The following is a 20500-nucleotide window of genomic DNA, read 5'->3' on the forward strand; positions in this document are numbered from 1 at the left end:
GAAAATTGTTTGTCTAGAACTGACCACCTCAAGTAACTACTGTAACAATAACAATATAGATGCACGATATAGATACACATACGAACAACATTCACACACGAAAAACACATACACACACATAACCAGCGCTTTATAAATAGACTTCTATGAGCTTCTCGATGACAGAATGTTTATTTTAAATGAGGCCAAACATGGCGGGCTCCCTTTAATTATTGTTAACGAAAATCAAGTAAAAATAATTGGTATTTTGTTCATTTTCAGCTCTTATTATGAAAAGATGACCATTATTAAATGTATTTTTTACATATTAATTTTTTTTTCAATGTTATCATTAAGTAAAACACGTGCAAAACATGTTGAACTATTTGAAACATGTAAAAACTAAAAATCGATTTTTTTCCCAAAACTATCATTTTTGAGTGTTTCTCCTGCCCTTAAAGTGGCCAAGTAGACCCAGTTGCGAACTGCATATTTTGCCACAACCTTTGCATAAAAAGCAGGTTATCTGGGGTCTAAGTTCTTTTTTTTTTTTTGCGTCGACTGCGCCTGTCTTATCTGATGAATTACAGACGTTACTTCAAAAGAAAATATAATTACGGCCTGTGAGAATACAGTTATGCTAGTTAATTAGTGATTTAGTATTTGCTAAGTCATAGCTTTTCCTGGCTGATTCAGACAACCCATTCCATGCTCTAGTAACACTATTGAAAAAGGAGCACTGGTACACATTTGTCCTAGCATATGGAACAAGTAATGTGCTTTACTCATCTGTCTTTCTGAGTATTTTATTATGTTTTGTTTTCAGACAAGATAATTTTTATAGACCCAATCAAATGAAAATTGTTTGTCTAGAACTGACCACCTCAAGTAACTACTGTAACAATAACAATATAGATGCAAATACGAACAAGATTCACACACCGAACACATACATACTTACAACCAGCGCTCTATAAGTTAGACTTCTATGTACTTCTCGATTACGACAGATGACCTTTCATGTCCCCCTTTTTTTTTTTTTAACATTTTTATCATCACTGACATAGACTTTGCAGTGGAATAACACAATGGTAATAACCTTATATAGAACACTAAGGCTTTTTACATACGAATGACAAAACAGTTCATAACGATACAGTACACACACACGCTGACCTATTGTATGACTGTGCAGCTGGATGAGTCAACCTTGCCTGGTATTGGTAATGTAGCATTACTTTTTATTTTGGTCGCATGGACATATGCTCATTTTATTAGGATCAAGCTTCACTCCCCCCCCCCCCTATATTATTTTCTAGCTCTGCCAAGCGCATTAAATTAGATCCATTGATTTCTATTTCCAAAAGACTTTTAAGCTAAAATGTCTGTAAAAGCTAAGAAACTTTTAAAAGGTAGATTTAATTGAAAAAATTATTTTGGGTAAGGATGATTTTGGTAACAGGATTTTCTATTGGCACAGATAAAAGCAAACAACTGAAGACAAGACCTCACTGAATGTAGCAGGCCTATATATAGCTGGATAGTCCATAAATTAATAAAATTAAATTAACCATTTAAAAAATGTTCCACTTAATAAACAAACATGCTCAAGTCAACATATGTGAAACACAAACATATATATATGCAATAAATAATATATCACATTTATTATTGTGCGAGCTATGAAACTACGGATGGCTGCCTGGTTGTGGGATATTGTCTAGTGATATGTGTCTCGAAAATCCCGGGTTCAAACCTTTCCTGGCATCCCGTGGGAATTTAGTTAATCCTCAATATAAAAATTAGGAGAGGTAAGATTTTTAACTGGGACCATGATAGCCTACACTTTCTTTTATGCAAAGACCGGAGGCCAACCCAGGACACTCCATATTTCTATTATATTTATAGTATACCAGCCATTAAATACAATAAGTTATGTAGTCATGAATGCATCAATTCAAGTCTCTCTACAGTATCCTGTTCACCAAGGCTAACGAGCCCTATCTGCCTGAAGCTTACTAGTTTGTGCGGTCTATAATATTATCAGAGAGTCGACTTCTGTGTCATCTCCATCAAGTTGAATATAAATAGATATAAATATTAATTTATTATACTTTAAATGACCCGAGTACAATAAATATTTATACTTTAAATGACCAGTACTCATTGCGCTATACATTTAGTATCACACCCATAATTCTTGCACAGTTGATTTTCTACATTTGAGGGCATGGTATTATACCCCACTAAGAAACAAACCAACTTCCACCGGACTCAAATATATGAGCCACACATGAATTAGACTGGTTGTCAAAGGCTATTTGAGATGTATGCCATTAGGAAGCAGATATAGGTAGTGGATTGCTTATATCCATTACCACTTCCAACAATTACAACTTTGCGGACCTTGAAAATAATTTATTGCTTAACTATGCAATGTGATTCTAACTGAATGAGAGTGGATTTGAATGCCTGGATCATATAATTTCAACTGTATAGAAACATAGTCTCATATTATTTTCTTTCATGTGTCAGAGAAGCTCAATGTATAAAAATTGTATTTTATTATGACTAAATAGAAATTTTTATAAAGAATTTTTTACTTCATTTTTATAGTGGTAAAAAATATAATTATCTTAAAGTAGTTAAAGACTTTATTTTAGTGATATGAACACAAGATGTTCTAGATAGTGATCAGAGAAGAAAGTTGCTCACTAACATATCTAACATTGTGTGAGCCTACAAACAAACAAACAGGAGAACAAACACAAAGTAATAACTAGAGAACCATTTGTAATGGACATTGTTTTTATTGTTAAATGCTTTACAACTTATCTGTAAGCAAAATTAATCAGAAATTTGACATAAGAGTGCTGCACCTTTGGCTATCCAGTAATCTTGTGTGTTGCTTGAAGGAAGGTGGACAGTTACAATAAAGTTAGTAGAATGTCCTGCCAAATAAACAAACAAGGAAAGCTATGTCAAAACAGTGGAGTACAAATATTTATAGATCATACTATACACCTAGGGTGCAGCAGCTAAAAAAAACTTTTATTTTTTAATTATCTCTAAAATGTGAATATAATAGACCAGGGCAGAGGCTCCTAACACCATTGCATAAAGAATATTACTGCCTATTATTATAAAATTACATCTATAGGGTTATTAAATCAAAGCCTGAAGCTATGGTCTTGGTTAGGAGATTTTGTCATTCACAAAGAAGCCCCTCACCTGGCAGCTGCTAGTTCCAAAGGAATGACGGATATATACAATTATAACGACTCTATCCAGGATTTCTGCCAACACAACATAACCAACTTAACTTCACAACTCAGGCTCCAAATAATGTAACACTTTAATGTCTGATAAATACACAGCCAATACTGAATACTGAACAATAAATGTACTGCAGTCTAAACTCTGTACAGCTGCACCAAACTCTACAGGCCTTTCCACCTCCTCCTGGATTGAACTGTTTCCTATTGCCTTCACAATGAATCGTGAGACCCTCAATCATGAATCATCTAGATTGACACCTTTGTTCTTAATATAGGGTTCTCAAAGACCTTCTAGAAAGTGATTGCTGATCATAAGACTATCATCATGAATTGCATATGTAGTATTCAGAATACAGATCATTCCTGAAGTGTCATCCCTCATCACAGTAGAACACTCACCGAGTTCTGGCCTGTGCTATCAGTGTCAGCTGATTGCACACACAATTATCCCTACATGAATCAATAATAACAATATTCTAAAACACAAAAACACCCCTAGATGTCAGCCAATCTGTTTTGTATGCTGCAATCTTACACAAATAAAACACTTTTTAAATCTACTTAATATTAAAAACCAATCTATTGAATGGTCAAAGGTAATCTTAGAAATGTCAATGTGAACACATTTCGTCATTAACCCTAATAAATTATTGCCTATTTTAGCCTTCTATTATAATATATAAATATAACTTTATGCTTATTATTTAAAATCAGAAAAAAAAAGTGTAAAATAAAATTAATTATGATGAAATAAGAACATAAAAAATTAGACATTAAATGCAAGCAATTAAAAAATAAATGCTCAAAGCAGGCACTGAAGCCTGATCATAATTTTAAATTCAGTAATTTCTACTACTAAATCGTTGATTTTTTTTTTAAGTTTCTTATTTTTAGCATTTTGTTAACATCATTTCTCAAAATAGTACATCTCTTGTTTCAGTCAACATATAGGAAAGAATAGGAAACATGTCTTAGACTTAGGTCCTCCTGCGCCGTTCGGCGCATTGGGCGGCAAGCTGTCTCCATAATGATCTGTCACTGGCAATGTCTGAAGCCTCCTCCCACCTGGTGTCCACTGTTCTGAGGTCCTCCATGAAGGTGTGTCGCCAGGTAATACGAGGATGTCCCTGTTTGCGCTTTCCTCGTTTTGGCTTCCATGTTATCGCAACTCTTGGTGTGCGTAATTCATTTTGACGTAGAACATGTCCCGCAAACCTCATGCGACGCTCAGTCACAACCTCACTAAGTGTTCGACTTCCAGTTCAGCATAGGATTTCCTTGTTTGAGATCCAGTCTGTGTAACTGACTCCCAAAATCCGTCTCAGCCATCTCTGTTGAGCCACATTTAGTCTTTTCTCAATTTTGACAGATGACTTCCAAGTCTCACATGCATATGTAGCAGTTGGAATGACGATTGTGTTGAGAAGGTGTATTTTTGTCTCGAGTCCAATGGCTTGGCTAGTCCAAATAGGCTGCAGCCTTTGGAAAATGCTCCCTGCCTTTCCTATTCGGCACGCTACATCATGGTAAGCATCTCCATCATTTGTTATGATGCTGCCAAGGTACATGAACTTGTCCAGCTCTTCAAGCTTTGACTCGCCAAGTCTGACGGGGACAATTACAGTTGGTCCAATCCATACTACATCAAAGAAAGCTTCTTATCAAACTTAAACAAACAAAGAAACCAGATAAGCCTACTATACCAGTATTGAAATACATAATCTGATTGAACAAACTGAAGTCATTTTCTGGGCAAACATGTCATCGGCCATTGTATAGAAGTAATGGCATATTGCTATTAGAAATACACTTAGCTCATAATCATAACATAGGAGGCATGGTGGATGACTGGGGTCCAGGGTTCGAAACCTGGTGAAGACAGATTTTAATTTTTTGGGATCTTCTGATGCCTCTGAGTCCACCCAGCTCTAATGGGTACCTGACATTAGTTGGGGAAAAGTAAAGGTGGTTGGTTGTTGTGCTGGCCACATGACACCCATAGGCCACAGAAACAGATGACCTTTACATTATCTGCCCTGTAGACCACAAGGTCTGAAAGATGAACTTTACTTTACTTTATAATCATAACATATACACTTTTTCAGTTTCCTTGAATGTATCCCAAGCAGTGGCATCAAATAGATCTATACCTAACTATTGTCAGACAATCACAAAAACTATGTGCTGAGCTGAGATCTGGACATATATTAAAACTAAGCTGTAAAGAAAATGGACAGCTTCAGGAAACTAATCATGTTAAACCAATGGATGTACTAAAGCTAAAAAAAAAACAGAAAGCAAACAGGGACTTATCAAAAACCTCAATTACAATCTTTACACTGGAAAACCACTAGAAAGATCACATGCACTCAATATACTGTGACTGGCACAGCCAAAATGCAAACACCATTATTGATTTGATGAAACCAATGAATAAATCTGAGAGTTCCTGAAACACAAACAACACGGCTAGAAGCCTCTTAGTAATACTATGACATCTTATATCTCTCTGATGCAGGTCTATTCAACACACAGAGACTGAAGACTAAAATATTTCTGCATTAGAGATTGGCTATGGACTGATGCTTGCACCCTGAATGCCTCAAATGAAGCAGATCTTATCCCTGTACACATTTTGGCTTCACAAACACAGTAGGCATAGAACCAGAAATACTATGACCATAAACTGCCTGATGTAAGGTCATTGATTGATAGGTTGAGCAGTATGCACTTTGAATAGTCATCAACCTAGTCCCGATTTCAAAGCCTGCCAGCTGGCCGTCATGCAGGAGGAATGAGCTAAGGGGTAATAATCTTCATTTCTAAAGGAACATCCAAAACGTATAAAACAAAGAGTCAGCATGCAATAATTTGTCCAGTTGGGGAGCACTGTAACAATATATGCTAATATAGATGATTAAACAAACTTTGTGTTACACATGCTAGTGCAGCATTTGGTAGACTTCAAGAACAAGGAGGGCCAAGGCGAGGACTCAGCATCAACAAAGCTGAAAGTCCACAGTTCTTCCCTCACTTTTATAAGCCATGGTCTCTATAGTCTTGACACAATTAATAGCTGAACTCTTTTTTTGATCTGTGCCTCCTAAGAAAACAGGTGAGAGCTATATCTTAAAATAAACAAGTTAGGTCTTGGAGAAAATAAACCTGTGAGAGCTGTAGCAAGACTTAACCAGACATGCCCATGAAAGCTATGGTAGGAGTTAACAAAAGATAGAAAGTGTTTTGTGAGAACATTGATCCCAGCTGTACAGAAATTTGTTAGCTTGTTACCTGTAGTGGAAAGTGTGCCAGCTCTTGCAGCTGTTTTGTAGAGTGGTGCTGGATAGAGAGATAAATCTGGTTCATAGTCTAGGCGAGGATCCATGTGCATTACAGGCAAACTGGATATCATTTAGAAACAAAGAATTAAATGACTCAATTTGTATTGAAATAATGAAAGCAGTAATTTCTTTTTTTCTGATTTGTTCCCCTCAATATGACTATCAAAATAGAAAGTTGTTTCTTTTTTTTTTTATATTATGGTCAATTGATGGAGGTCATAAATAGTCCTACATGTTTCATACTGCATAGTTCTTTTTACACTTTTATAAGGTTAGCCTGAGGCCAGTTTCTTATGAAGAAAAGCACAGATCTGAACAACATTTTTTAGAACTATTCTACTTGGGTCTGTGTCGCTGGTTCAGATTTTCATCTTCCAGGGAATGCATTTCTAAATTACATTGTCCTATATAGTTGAGTTAATTTTATTTTTTTTTCTTCAGGCTGAATTTTTTGTAGTGTGTATAAGAGTCATGTTCACATAAATTGTGACGAGACTAGAACACTCTTGGTTTCATTTCTGTCATCACTTTCTCTAAGTCTAACAATATTTATTTGCATTATTTTGGATCTTTCATTTTGTCAATCATTTTTTTTATAGTTGAAACATGTTTTCAAACTTGCTTTTTGAACTTCAACGAGCACTGAGATATGACTTCACTTTAGTCAGTAGAAGACAGACAAATTCTATTCAGTCAGTAGAAGACAGATGGCTTCTATTCAGTCAGTAGAAGACAGATGACTTCTATTCAGTCAGTAGAAGACAGATGACTTCTATTCAGTCAGTAGAAGACAGATGACTTCTATTCAGTCAGTAGAAGACAGATGACTTCTATTCAGTCAGTAGAAGACAGATGACTTCTATTCAGTCAGTAAAAGTTAGATGGGTTCTATTCAGTCAGTAGAAGACAGATGACTTCTATTCAGTCAGTAAAAGTTAGATGGCTTCTATTCAGTCAGTAGAAGACAGATGAGTTCCAGTCAAGAAACCTGTAAATAAATACAAGATATAGTCTTCAATAAGTTTTGATTTTTTTTTTTTACTGTTTTAAAAAAAAAATGCTTAAGTACAAGTGGAATCTTTTACACATTTTTCTTCCACTTCCCATTCTTAAACCAAATTGAAAATGAGCACAGTTATTGATTGTTGATGACAACACATGAATCAATCACAAAATTAAGCAAATAGTTATCTTATCTTATATAATACAGACGTTACTTCAAAAAAGAAGATGATTACGTCCTACGTGTCATGCATTTAGTCATGCATATTAACCAATGACTTAAATTCTGCCAAGTCACTGGTTTTCCTGGCTAGCTCAGGCAACCCATTCCATGCTCTAATAGTACTAGGGAAGAAGGAGTATTTGTACAAATTTGTCCTAGCATATGGGACGAGGAATGTGCCTTTATCTTTGTGTCTTTCAGAGTATTTTATTAAATTTTGTATTTGAAGATTATGGTTCAGTGTTTTATGTATGATTGCTACTTTACTTTTGAGCCTTCTGTCCTGAAGGCTTTCTAAATTTAGTGATTTTACTAAGGGTGTTACTCTAGTCAAATGTGAATATTCATTTGTTATGAATCTCACTGCTCTATTTTGTGTCTGTTCCAGTTTCTTAATGTTTTCTTGAGTTGAGGGGTCCCAAACGGAGGATGCATATTCTATTATTGGCCTAACCAAGGTTAAATAACATTTTAGTTTTATGTTCTTATTTGATTTATAGAAATTTCTTTTAATAAATCCTAATGCTTTGTTTGATTTTTTTGTAGTTTCATCAATATGTGGATTCCATGACAGTTTTTCATTTATTATAACACCTAGGTATTTTGCGTTTTTAGTCTGTGTTACTGGTTTGCCATGAATAAGATAAGTGGAATTAATTTGTTTTAGTTTTTTTTAGTTAATTAGCAGACAGCAGGCTTAGTGTGAACAAGACAGCAGTAGGTCTGTTACAAAGGCAGGAAGGATACATGATTTGAGATCTACAGGAAATCTACAGAGGACAGACGTAGACTACTGAAAGAGAACCTAAATGGATCACAGCAATGTCTACAACAATTATGTCTGCATTGGGTGTGGCAAAATATGTAGGGCACAGCTAGGACAGCCTAGCCAAGTGAAATGCTGCACTCCTCCTTGAGACTCAACTACAAGCCTTCTCATTATTAGTCCTAAACGTACTAAGCTAAGTGAGATAAGCCTTGTGTAGAGAATAAGGTGACACATTTTTTTTAAGACTGTAAAACCTTCTATTTTTTATCAGTACTTGATCAGCTCAGTGACTAGTACATTAGCCTTTCATCCTAGATACTTGAGACCTCCATTTCAAATACAGAATCAAGCAACTTTCTTACTTTAAAAAAAAAAAAAAAATTGGTTTTGAAAGGGCAGCACCAAAACTTACTCCCAGATTCAACCCCCTTCCCCAACAGAAACTTATTGGACCATAGTGCACTGAGCAAGCTATTAGCATTAAAGTGGCAATAAACAAAAACAACTAATTAAAGTATTTCCGATGGCACAACTTTATTATTATTAGTCTAGCTCTGTTAAAAATTAATTAGATTATTGATTCAAAATAAGTAATGCTATTAGTTTTTAAAAGTACTTTTTATATTCCTGACATGATTTTGACACTTTAGCTTTGTAACAGCAATCATCTGCAGTTGCCTTAAATCAAGGTGATCATAAATGGGAAGATCAAAACTCATCCTTTAGTATAGGGCAATAAAGTCATACCCAATCATGTTATGTTACAACTTAAGAAACATAATACTCCGAAAAAACAGGTAGCACAGTAATTTATTTTCAAACACATTTTCATGATGTTTATAGGACACATAAAACTTTGTGAAAAGATATTGTAAGTATCTGACATTTAGATCTACAACTTCCCAACAAAATTACAAACCTTGTGGAAAGAAGAAGCCAGACAACCAAAAAGACTTAGGAGGTCCATTATTGATCCAATTGTCAATAAAACAACATCTCATTATCAGGTCTTTAACCCAAGATGCTAAAGACTTTAACGAAGGATAAGCGTTTCTGGCCCATAATTCTGGGACCTGAAAATGTGTATCAAATATACTAAAGTGCTTCTAAACATATCGTTAAAACTATTTGATTATTATTGTTACATAAAACACATTAGTGATTTGAAAAACTCTGGATTAGTTTAAACCATTAGTAAGCACAGTTGATTTAAGATATTCCATAATTTATTTTCATTGAAGTTCTAATAATTTATTTTCATTGAAGTTCTATTTTTCTTTTTTGTTATAATATGTGAGATGTGTGGCTGAGTAACAAGAATTCCGTGGCAACCCATCGAGAGGAGGGGGGTGGGGGGCTGAGTTTTATTCCAAACTTGACCAGACTTGTGTTTGCTGAGTGCCTGAAGGCAACCCATTGTCTCCCCCTGATCCACAAAAGGAATTGGACTATTCAAGAAGCTTGCTATAAAGCAAGAAACTTGTGCTTTACAAACAGAAAGAAATAACCCTAACCAAATTAAAAATCTATTGAAATTGAGTAAGTCATATAATTTACACAACAATGATTTTGTTAGAAAAAAACATAATGAATGGAAATACATGTGTCAGGCTGTATTTTAAAGCCTTGCCTTATCTGTCCTGGCCCCCTGACACAGTTACTCAATTATGTCAAACAAGAAACACCACTACAACAATTCATATATATTGACTTGATGAATGTTTAATCTTATGATACATTGAATGAAGAGTGAGGACTAGAAACTCAAAATACCTAAATAAATGAAAAGCTACCAGTGTCTTGGAATTCCCATATTGACATAATAAAGAAATCAAACAAAAGACTATAGTTTATCATAAATGTTTGCAAATCAGACAGTAATATCACAACAAAATTCTTTTTCACCTTAAACCACTATGCAAAATTGCATCTTAATTTGGGGGTTCCTTCAACATGTGATAGATAAAGAATCTAAAAGATGTAATATAGAGCTATGAGGCATAACACAAATGGATACTTACATTAAACTAAATTAGCACCTTAGGATATCACTAAACATTTAGAGGAATTCCAAGACAAAACACTAGAAAACAAAGTAGTAGTTATACCCAAAAACACTAAACTGTAGCTTGCAAGTACAATAACATTACCTAATATAATAAATACTCAGAGACACAAGGCTAAAGACACATTTCTTATTCCATATGCTAGAACAAATTAATATAAATAATCTTTCTTTCCAAGAACAATTTGAGAATGGAAGGAAGGAAAAGAAAAACAATGAGTTAAAAAAGAATTTTAAGCTCTGTTTCACATGAGGTATTTGAAGCTGCAAATACCTCGGAGCTATTGTCTCAGATGAGGGAACAAAACCCAAACTATTGGCCCGAATAGCACAGTCCACAGCAGCCCTTTCAAAACTTAAAATAATATGGAAAGATAAGGGCTTAGCCCTCGGCACCAAAATCAGACTGATGCGCTCTCTGGTCATGGCCACATTTTTATATGCTTGCGAGTCGTGGACGTTGAATGCAGAGCTTGAGAGGAGGATCCTAGCAATGGAATTGAGATGCTACAGAAGGATCCTAGGCATCACATTCAAAGACCGCATCAAAAACCAAGAAATCAGAGACAGGGTTACTGTAGCAATTGGAGCCCATGACGACCTGCTAACTATTGTAAAAAGATGAAAGCTTAAAACCTTTGGCCACATTACAAGATCTATGGGGCTCGCAAAGACCTTCCTTCAGGGAACAGTGCCAGGGTAAAGAAGAAGAGGCAGACAGAAAAAGCGATGGGAGGACAACATTAAAGAATGGACGGGCCTGCCATTGAGAGAGGTTCTAAACAAGGCAAAAAAAAAAGTGAGGAATGGAGAAAGACGGTCGACAAATCTTGCCTGGTGCCCCACGGTCCAACAGACTAAGGGATAGGTAAAAGGTAAGGTTTCACAAGAGCCAGTGGGTAACAGGATGAATTCAGGTTGGAATTATTATCTTCTTTTTGAACTAAATTTGTATAAGAGAAGCTGACTTTAAGTTGAAGCTTCCAATAAAATGTGTGAAGTTTTTCTGGAAAAATAAAACTAAAATTTAACAGATAGATCTACGTTCATTCTAAATGTAAACAATAAATTACTTACATGGTTATTTAAAAAAGCATTGTATACATTCTCCAATTCCTCACTCATCACTACGAAACCTTTGATGGCTTTTTTCAGTTGTTCTAATGATGTCTAAAGGAGTAAAAATAAATTTTAAAAAACTTGACCAAATTATCTCTTAAAATGAAGCTCTGACTTACTATCATTTCACCATTATCATGAAAATTCCAACAATTATTGCTGGGTATTTTCTATTCTGGTATCCATTGAATAACAGTTTTTTTGCTGTTGTTGAGCTTTGTAAGTGCTGTTCTGAGGTTTTTAATACAAGAGGAATCAGAGTTTTGCAAGCTTTGGAGGGTTGTTTTCGCATCAGTTAGAAAGACAATCTGTGTGGGGAACTTGGATGATTTGCTAGCATGGTAGCAGCTAGTGCTAGTGCTTCCCTTTCTGCTCTGTGACTGTCAGAGAGCTCTCCAGTTGCAATAGATTTTTCTAGTTTTCCTCCATATGGCTATTCGATAAGTATTCCAGCTCCTCCATTTGTGGTGGCTTTATGGGATGAGCCGTCTGTGTAAACTCTGATCCACTGATTGCTAGGATAATTGGTTTGTAGAAAACAGTTCACTATTTCCTTGAGCTCTGTTGGTATGTAATCAGATTTTCTTTTTATGTTTTCAATATGGTCCTTTATAGTAGGAAGAGGGCTTTCGTCCCTGGGTGGAGATTCATTATAGTGTATCGAGGATTCCAGAGTAATTTTTTCAAGTTGTTGAATGCATTGAAAGCCTAGAAAATTGAATGGAGCTACCAACTTGCTTTTACAAGAAATGGCCAGTTAAGAATTTTTGATTTCACCACATGAGATATTGAGGGCGCGGTGGCTGAGTGGTTAAGTGCTTGGCTTTGTGATTTTTAGGACGCCCCTGAGTCCACAAAATTCTAATTTTAATTTAATTCAAATTTTAATTCTAATCCAAATTCTGACTTTAGTTGGGGAAAGAAAAGGCAGTAGGTCATTGTGCTGGCCACATGATACCCTGCTCATTAACCTTGGCCAGCAAAATAGATGACCTTGACATCATCTGCCATAAAGATTGCAAAGTCTGAAAGGGGAACTTATTCTGTGTCAATATCATATCATAAGCAATCTTCTTGTAATTCGCCTCATGAACTATTCGTTAAATAAATCTAGACTTCAGATTTCATTTACATTAAACCTTTTATAATATCAGTAAGGTCTTTGTATACAATAATATAAAACATACTCATTAATTATTCTATATTTAAATCTTATTAACATGTACCTTGATTATTATAAGCAGTTTATTGAATCTTTCAGTTTCTTGCATCAACATTATGGTTAAAGAGTTTATGTGATCTTTGATGTCAGGCTAGTGAATAAAGAAACAATATTTTGAAATCAATTTGTCAATTACTACTAAGCGTATCTAATATTATTGAAAAAAACAACAACATGGTTTTTGATATTTTAAAAAATATTGTATGCACTATTATGTTGTTTTTCTTTAAATAAGAAGCTTTTAATAATGTAGTAGTTTTCACATTCAGCCAGATGTAAGACTGACTTTTAACAATTTTGTTTCACTCAAATGTCATAAGATGTAAATAATAAAACAATGACTTAGAATTTTTCAATGTTTAATACAGTCAGATATTTGATATTTTGGGGTTTTGGCACATCAGCACAATTTAAGCCATGTTGTGCCCATAATCCCTCAAGGGTTATTCTCTCTTCATATTCAAAGAGCTAAATTGTATACATATAAGTCATTTGGCTTTTACATTAGAGTCATAGTATTTATGTTTTTTAAAGCAGTTAAAATAACTGAAAACAATGCTGGGAAATCAACTGGTATATCTTAATGTTATTGTTAATCTATATACTTTGTGTATTTAAAGTCATGGATATTTTTTTTCTTCCTTTTTCAAGAATACTATTTTTGTAAACTATCACAAGGCTTATAGATATATATTAAAAAATTAATCTTGCTTAATACAAAATAATGGCCATACTACAGGTTTCTTTTTTTACAGGTTTTTCTATGATTAGCTTAACAGAGCTATGATTCTACTAGTTAGCTTGTCTATCAAAACTTGCACATTTTAAGACTAGTCTTTCTAAACAGGGAAGATAGTAACATTCTACATATGCATCACACATTTCGACATATTTCTTAAATGCAAATAGGGCTTAGTTTATTTTTTTCCTTTTTTTAAATTTTATTTTGAGTAATGGTGCATCTTTTTTGTCTAGTCATTGTCAACATTCCAGTACAACAGAGACTCATATCCACAAGTTGTACAGAAGTGCTACATCAAAACAATCTCACTCGTACAATAGCAATCTAGAAACTAAGCAAAGTTCAGAACTATGACAATAAATGTCACACTAAGAACTTTGGCATATTAAGAACAAAGAAAGCAATCTATTATGTTAGGTATTATTGCATGCTAAGAACTACTACTATATAAAGCTAGACACTAAAGCATCACAAGAACTAAAAGACTATCATGTAATACTAGGAACTATGGAATGATAGAATCACTAACAATATTAGAAACAGAAAGGCCTACTAAGAATTAAAAGGATGGCCCAATAAATGGGAATATGGAAATCCATTGCTGGTGGCCCATACTTAAATAGGGGTGATGGACTGTAAGTAAATTAAGTACTAAGAATTGAAAAGTACAATTTTTACTTTGAACTAATAATAGTACATACTGTTAACACTCTTTCAATATCCAGTTTGTCAATCCAGGACAGATTCAGCAAGTTCATAAGTAATATCATCAATTGGACATCCCACCGTCAGCTGCTATGATTCTCGATTGAACATCAAGTATTTTAGCTAGATAAATATTAATTTTACTCTTTTAGTTATTATGAACACAAATTTTGTCTTAAATTCCAAACATCTCACCTTTTTTTGTTAATTTATTTGAATACAAAGAATCATTTGATTTATTAGTGCTGCTAACAAACAGTAGGCTCAAGGTAATACGAGAAAAGAACAGATATATAAAGCAAGAGTTAAGTAAACTCAAGTTTTGATCTGGTTTTAATGTTCTTCTTGAGCATAATCATATGTGGTTCTCCTGAACTCAACAAAAAGCAAGTTCCAAATCTCAGTCTCTTGTAATGAAACGGCCCACAATCTGTATCTTTTTAGAGAGAAAAGTGGCACAACTAGAAGAAAGTAGTCCATAGAGCACAAGACTTAATGATGGCTACAATGTTGTAAGCCATAATAAAGCAGTGTAAAAAAGACTATATGACAATGAATTATTTTCTAAACTAAAGTATTTCAGAACAAAACCAGTGTAAGTGTGTGTATATTATAATATAGCAGTAAATTGCGCCTGTTTATGCTAATCTGGTCTGTGGTCCCACATGAAGCTGCTTGAGAATGGATAAGAACCTAGGTGGGCAAACGAGCCTGGTCAATTTCAATGACTAAATTATTCATTCAGTTATCTCAAACTATCACAATAATTCTCTTTAAAGTGACTCTAATTACATGCTTATTACAAAACCTAGAAGAGTAAAGATAAATATTTTTGGCTTAGTGTTTTATAAAGAAACTAAATATATCACACAACATTCTACCTCTGCTGTTATATAGACCAGTGTCTCCCAAGAGATGTAACCACCTTTACAAAACATTTCCATGTTGAGCGATGCACACTTTCTGTCAGTCACTATCACTAAAAGTGTATACAAATAAAAATAGATACAGCTTATTTATAAGAAGAATTGTGAATAAGCAATTTTTTTTTCTAAAAAAAAAATATTTTAAAATGAATTACTTTAGAAAACCGTTGGTGTGACACACCCCAAGAAGAACATCCTTGGGATAAATGTGATCATCCAAAAAGGGCAGGTGACATTCAGAGACCCTATTTTATGAGAGAGAGTGGCAAAGTCAAGACAAGTCTGGTACGGTAGAATCCAGTCCAAATTCAGAAGAAGAGAGTCCAGTACAGGTTCAGTACAGTATAAATTTAGGAGAAATTTAGTGTTGCCAATTGTACAGTATTTTGTAGTCAACTCATTAGACTCAATAAAGTATAACCCTATTTGGAACCTGAGTTGCTATGTTCTCCCAATTGGTGGCAGCTGTTGTAATTTCAATCAAGAAACAAAGGAGAGAGACACAACAATATCATTATTTTAAACTACAACAATATCATTATTGTAAACTATGTTTTAGGTTTCATACTCTAATTTAGTGGGGTTTTTTGTTGGCCTAACCAAGGTTAAATAACATTTTAGTTTTAAGTTCTTATTTGATTTACAGAAATTTCTTTTAATAAACCCTAATGCTTTGTTTGATTTTTTGATAGTTTCATCAATATGGGGATTCCATGATAGTTTTTCATTTATTATAACACCTACACATTTTGCATTTTTTAGTCTGTGTTACTGGTTGGCCATGAATAAGATAAGTGGAATTAATTTGGTTTAGTTTTTTTGTTACTCTTAACAACTGACATTTTTCTGGGTGGAAAGACATGCTCCAATTTGATTCCCATTTCTGTAATTCATCTAATTCTCTTTGTAAAATTTCTGTAACTTGTCTTGTTTTTATTGTTCCATATATTATGCAATCGTCTGTGAATAATCTGACTTTTGTTCCTGAACTAATGCAATTTGGTAAATCATTTATGTAAATTAAAAATAGTAGTGGACCTAAGACTGTTCCTTGAGGTACACCTGAGTTTACTGTTATTGGTGTTGATTTAGAGCAGTGGGGGCGTTTTCGAGATTTTGGGGGGCGCTGAGAGCCAAAGGGGCGGTAGGGGGGGCGCTGGGCACAAAATGGGGCGGTAAGGGGGCGCTGGGCATAAAGGTGGAAAGAAGAAACTAAAGGTGCTCTAAAACAAAAAAAAATAAAAAATTCTTCAACATTAAAGCTGGGAAACTAAATATAGACAAATTATAGTTAACCTGCTTCTAATTTAAGAACAGAAACAGCGTTAGAAATTGAGTTCGGGAATCCCATTTTCTATTTTTAAATTCTTACTCTTTTGCTGTGATCGGAGAGTATTTATTGTCCTTGGATCTCGCGCGTCTAAACGTTTAAGATTTGATAAACAAAGTAGGCAATAGGTCTTTTAGATTATAGTTTATTTTATCTACATATGTTAATATATTGATATGTAAATGTTAATTGCAAAAAACATTAAAGGTAACATTTTATAGAATAATTTAACTTTTTAAAAACAAAAAGCATTGATAAAATGTTGTTACGAAAACTCACTGGTATGTCATGTAATATTTCCTTGAGATTTAGTGAATTGCCACTAGAAAAAAAGTAAGTTCTACTTTGATGGCATTTTCAGATGAGGTTATGAAACCAAGTCGGCTTCACGAACATATTATATAGCGATATCCAAAAATAGTTTAAGAATATTCATGAACAATTATAAAAATCTACAATTAAAACAATATTAAAAACAAAACAAAAAACGGCAAAGCAGGATATGTTTTAATGGCTTATTAGAAAAATGCATAGCTTTTTTAAAATACTTGTGATATTGTTGAAAAATTGATTAAAACTAAATTTATTTTAAAACATATGTAACACAAAAAGACTATTAACTGTTAGAGATGAAATATTTTTCAAAATTGTCTAGTTATGTAGCTTATGAGGACATAAAGGAAACCATTAGTGGTTGGACGATACAATGACTTCATAGGTGATATAGAATAAAGAACAAATCTATTCACATTGTGAGTTATGATACACAATAAAAGTTTAGCCTGCAATTTCAATTCTATTTGAATCTAATCATAAAACTGTAAATAAAATACAAGCCCATGCCGAAAATAGGCGCATCTTTCAACAGTTTTATGAAACAAATGATGAAAAAAAGTGTAAGATTCTAGTTGTAAAAAATTGTTGTACATGGTAGGCATCTAATTTAAATGAATGAAACCAACTTCCGACTGCTAGGAAAGATATTGACTTTTATTGATAATATCATTTTCTCTTTTATCGAGATATTAAATCTATTTTAAAGAGTTTTACAATCTCACATCACTTGTTTATTGACAAATGAATTAGTGCCCAATGACACCTATATCTATTCCATTTACAAAACAATTCTATAAAGAAATTAAGATTCGCTTCGAAAATTAAACAAATATATATATATATATAAATGACAATTATTAAACATCTGTTACCTACGTTCAAAGTGAGTTGCATGAAAAAATAGATTTACAAAACTATGTCATCAGTAAAAAGAATCTAAACATAGGAGGCACACAGTGGCGTATCTAGGGTGGGAGGAGGGGGGGAATTGAAAATCCCCCAAATTAGTGCTTTTTTAATTAATTAAATTAAATATTACGCAAAATGCAGCGGCCCCCAGAGATGTCAAGCCCCCTGGCCAGATGGAAATTCCTAGCTACGCCCCTGGAGGCACAACAGAGCTGTGGCTGCATTTAAATGTTTCAGTAAAATTCCAAAACTGTGGTCGAAATTAGAATGATGTTTTAGCTTTTCAGTAAACATACATGGTTAACATAGATTTAGTGCGAAACAAAGTTAATGAATAAGCAAAGAAATAGACTGGATGTAGCCAATAGAGGAGACCTTCGCCTTGCCTTGGCTAATTTTAAGCTTGAAATTTCTAATATTGTCAGACTGAAGGAGGCACAAGGTTACCATTAGCTTAATTTCATTTTGTATTGAATTCAGTAATAGTAATATTTATATTAAAAAATAAAACTAAATTGACAATTAAACCTAAAAACAGTAGGCCCAAATATTCTTAGAATTTGAAAGAAAGTCTTTACAATTAATTTTTGTGTGTAATCACTGCAAATTATTTGACATAATGTTTGCATAATGATAATATTGGCTGTTTTTGCCTTTCATTCCGAAGATTACGACTGAGTCCAGTGTTTCACATAACTATGCAAACCAAACTGCGACCTACATATTTTCCCGAATTTTATGCAGACAAAGCCGTTGTATCGAATGTTTGTCCCGCAGTTTTTGTAAGAGCTCTCGAACTGTTTCTCTCAGAGGCTATCTGCTGCCAGAGAATGCTGCCAGGTACTTTCCTCTATGCCTGTGAGAGAGAAATGGCGCCTGAATAAATCTTTATATCGCACACGGGGGAGGGGGGCACCTCTGTAACTCAGTCCTCCTCAAAGCTCGTCAGTCATAGGCCAAGGAGTTCACAACAATCGCCTTTGGCATGCGGTCGTCTCCCAAGCAGGATAAGTGTTATTGACAACATAAAACCTAATAGATAGATGATATTTTGTTCAAATTTGCTTTCTCACGCTTCTTCATAACTTTTTCTTAGAGGGGGGCGGTGGCGGATTTTTTAAAAGAAAACATTCGAAAAGGGGGCGGTAGGCCAAAAAAGGTTGAAGACCACTGATTTAGAGCCATTTATTATTACAGTTTGTTCTCTCCCTATCAGAAAATCTTTAATCCACTGATGCAATGGACCATCAATGCCAAAGTATTTTAATTTTTTAAGCAAACTATGGTGGTGAACTTTGTCAAAGCTTTGGAAAAAACTAGTAAGATAGCATCTATTTGCTCACTGTTATCTAAACCTTTTGGAAAAATCATCAATTAGTCCTATTAGTTGTGTTTCACATGATCTATATTTCCTAAAGCCATGTTGGTATGGAGTAAGGACATTATGACATTATGTTTGTCTAAGTGGTTAAGTTTATGATGTTGCTACATATTATGTGTTCTAGGATTTAACATGTAATGCTGGTAAGTGATACTGGTCTGTAGTTTCCTGGGTCAGATTTTTCTCCTTTTTTAAATAGGGGGGGGGGGGTGACATTAGCTTCTTTCAAGTCCCTTGGTACTTTGCCCTGGTTAAGAGATGCCTGAAAAAAGTATTTTGAACACTGGTGATGACTGGTGCTAGCTCATTGCTTAGTTGTTGTTTTTTTTTAGTAATCTAGGGTTAGATTAGATCTAGATCTATAACAGTAATATTATTTTAGGTGTAGAATATTCTATAATTTAAAGAATTTGATGTAGATGTAATTACTAATAATTACTAAGACTAAGGCCTAAATCTAGATCTTGATCTTAGATCTCATTCTATAGTAGCCTTTGCCTTTACTATTAGTATCATGCTATGATTTTAACGTATTTTAAAAAATCCTTTTCATAGAAACAGGTTAGATTACTGTTAGATCTAGACTATAGATCTAGATCTAGTAATTAAGTAATCTAGTCAATCTAGAATCTATATAGATCTAGAATCTAGATGGTAGATCTACTACTAGATAGACTAGACAGTCTAATATAATATAAGATTATAAGATCGATCTAATTATCTGAAAAAAAAGCTATGTTAGCTTGTGAACTGTGTTACCTATACATCTAAATCTAGATATATTCCGCCTTCTCCAAGCCACCTGGTTGACAAAAAAAAAAAAAAAACGTATCTTCGAGCACGCTCAGTGCCTGTCGCACACACATACAAAAAGCATCAACGTACCAGCATGCTTAGTGTTTGTGACCTAATTAACGGCTTGACCTTAGCTACTTGGTCGATCAATAATTGGCTCCTCCCCCTTTTCTCTCGTCATTGTTGTCAATAAAACTAGAGCAATGTTTTGGGGCTGTGTAGATGGCCTAGTTTACAAAGTCCAAGAAGGAACTAGCAAAGGAGGGAGACATGAGAGGAATGTATATGAAAATTAAAGATGAAAAGAACGGATTTCAAGCTAGATCACACATGTGTGAGAACAAAGATGGTCAGCTCATTACAGAAAACAGCAGGGTC

At 34.1% G+C, this 20500-nt stretch overlaps 1 protein-coding gene across 4 annotated transcripts; it reads right to left on the minus strand.

Moving 5' to 3' along the window:
• Positions 1-2769: 2769 nt before the first annotated feature.
• LOC129927650 (dynein axonemal heavy chain 6-like) lies at positions 2770-20196 on the minus strand. 4 transcript variants are annotated; one of them, XR_008779278.1, is made up of 8 exons: positions 20087-20195; positions 15327-15424; positions 14442-14568; positions 13003-13089; positions 11735-11827; positions 9512-9665; positions 6549-6658; positions 2770-2930 (listed from the first exon to the last, which is right to left on the minus strand). XR_008779278.1 is itself a non-coding variant. In XM_056037565.1 (7 exons), the coding sequence occupies exons 3-7, from the start codon at positions 14508-14510 to the stop codon at positions 7549-7551; spliced, it is 441 nt and encodes a 146-aa protein (XP_055893540.1). In that variant the 5' UTR covers positions 14511-14568; positions 15327-15424; positions 20087-20196; the 3' UTR covers positions 7534-7548. The 4 variants fall into 4 exon arrangements, 3 of the variants coding, with proteins under 3 accessions (XP_055893540.1, XP_055893543.1, XP_055893541.1); XM_056037565.1 differs by lacking the exons at positions 2770-2930; positions 6549-6658 and adding an exon at positions 7534-7586 and having other exon boundaries at positions 20087-20196; XM_056037566.1 differs by lacking the exons at positions 2770-2930; positions 6549-6658 and adding an exon at positions 9293-9312.
• Positions 20197-20500: the final 304 nt, after the last annotated feature.

Source organism: Biomphalaria glabrata, chromosome 8 (genome assembly GCF_947242115.1).
Source record: "Biomphalaria glabrata chromosome 8, xgBioGlab47.1, whole genome shotgun sequence".
Lineage (NCBI taxonomy): Eukaryota > Metazoa > Mollusca > Gastropoda > Planorbidae > Biomphalaria > Biomphalaria glabrata.

Bases quoted from the DNA above. Each gene is read 5' to 3' on its own strand.
- LOC129927650 (XM_056037565.1), bottom strand. From the start codon at position 14,510: ATGATATTACTTATGAACTTGCTGAATCTGTCCTGGATTGACAAACTG. The intron at 11,828-13,002 runs GTACATGTTAAT...TTACTCCTTTAG, and splicing joins AACTGCTTATAATAATCAAG to ACATCATTAGAACAACTGAA. The intron at 9,666-11,734 runs GTAAGTAATTTA...ACACATTTTCAG, and splicing joins ATGCTTTTTTAAATAACCAT to GTCCCAGAATTATGGGCCAG.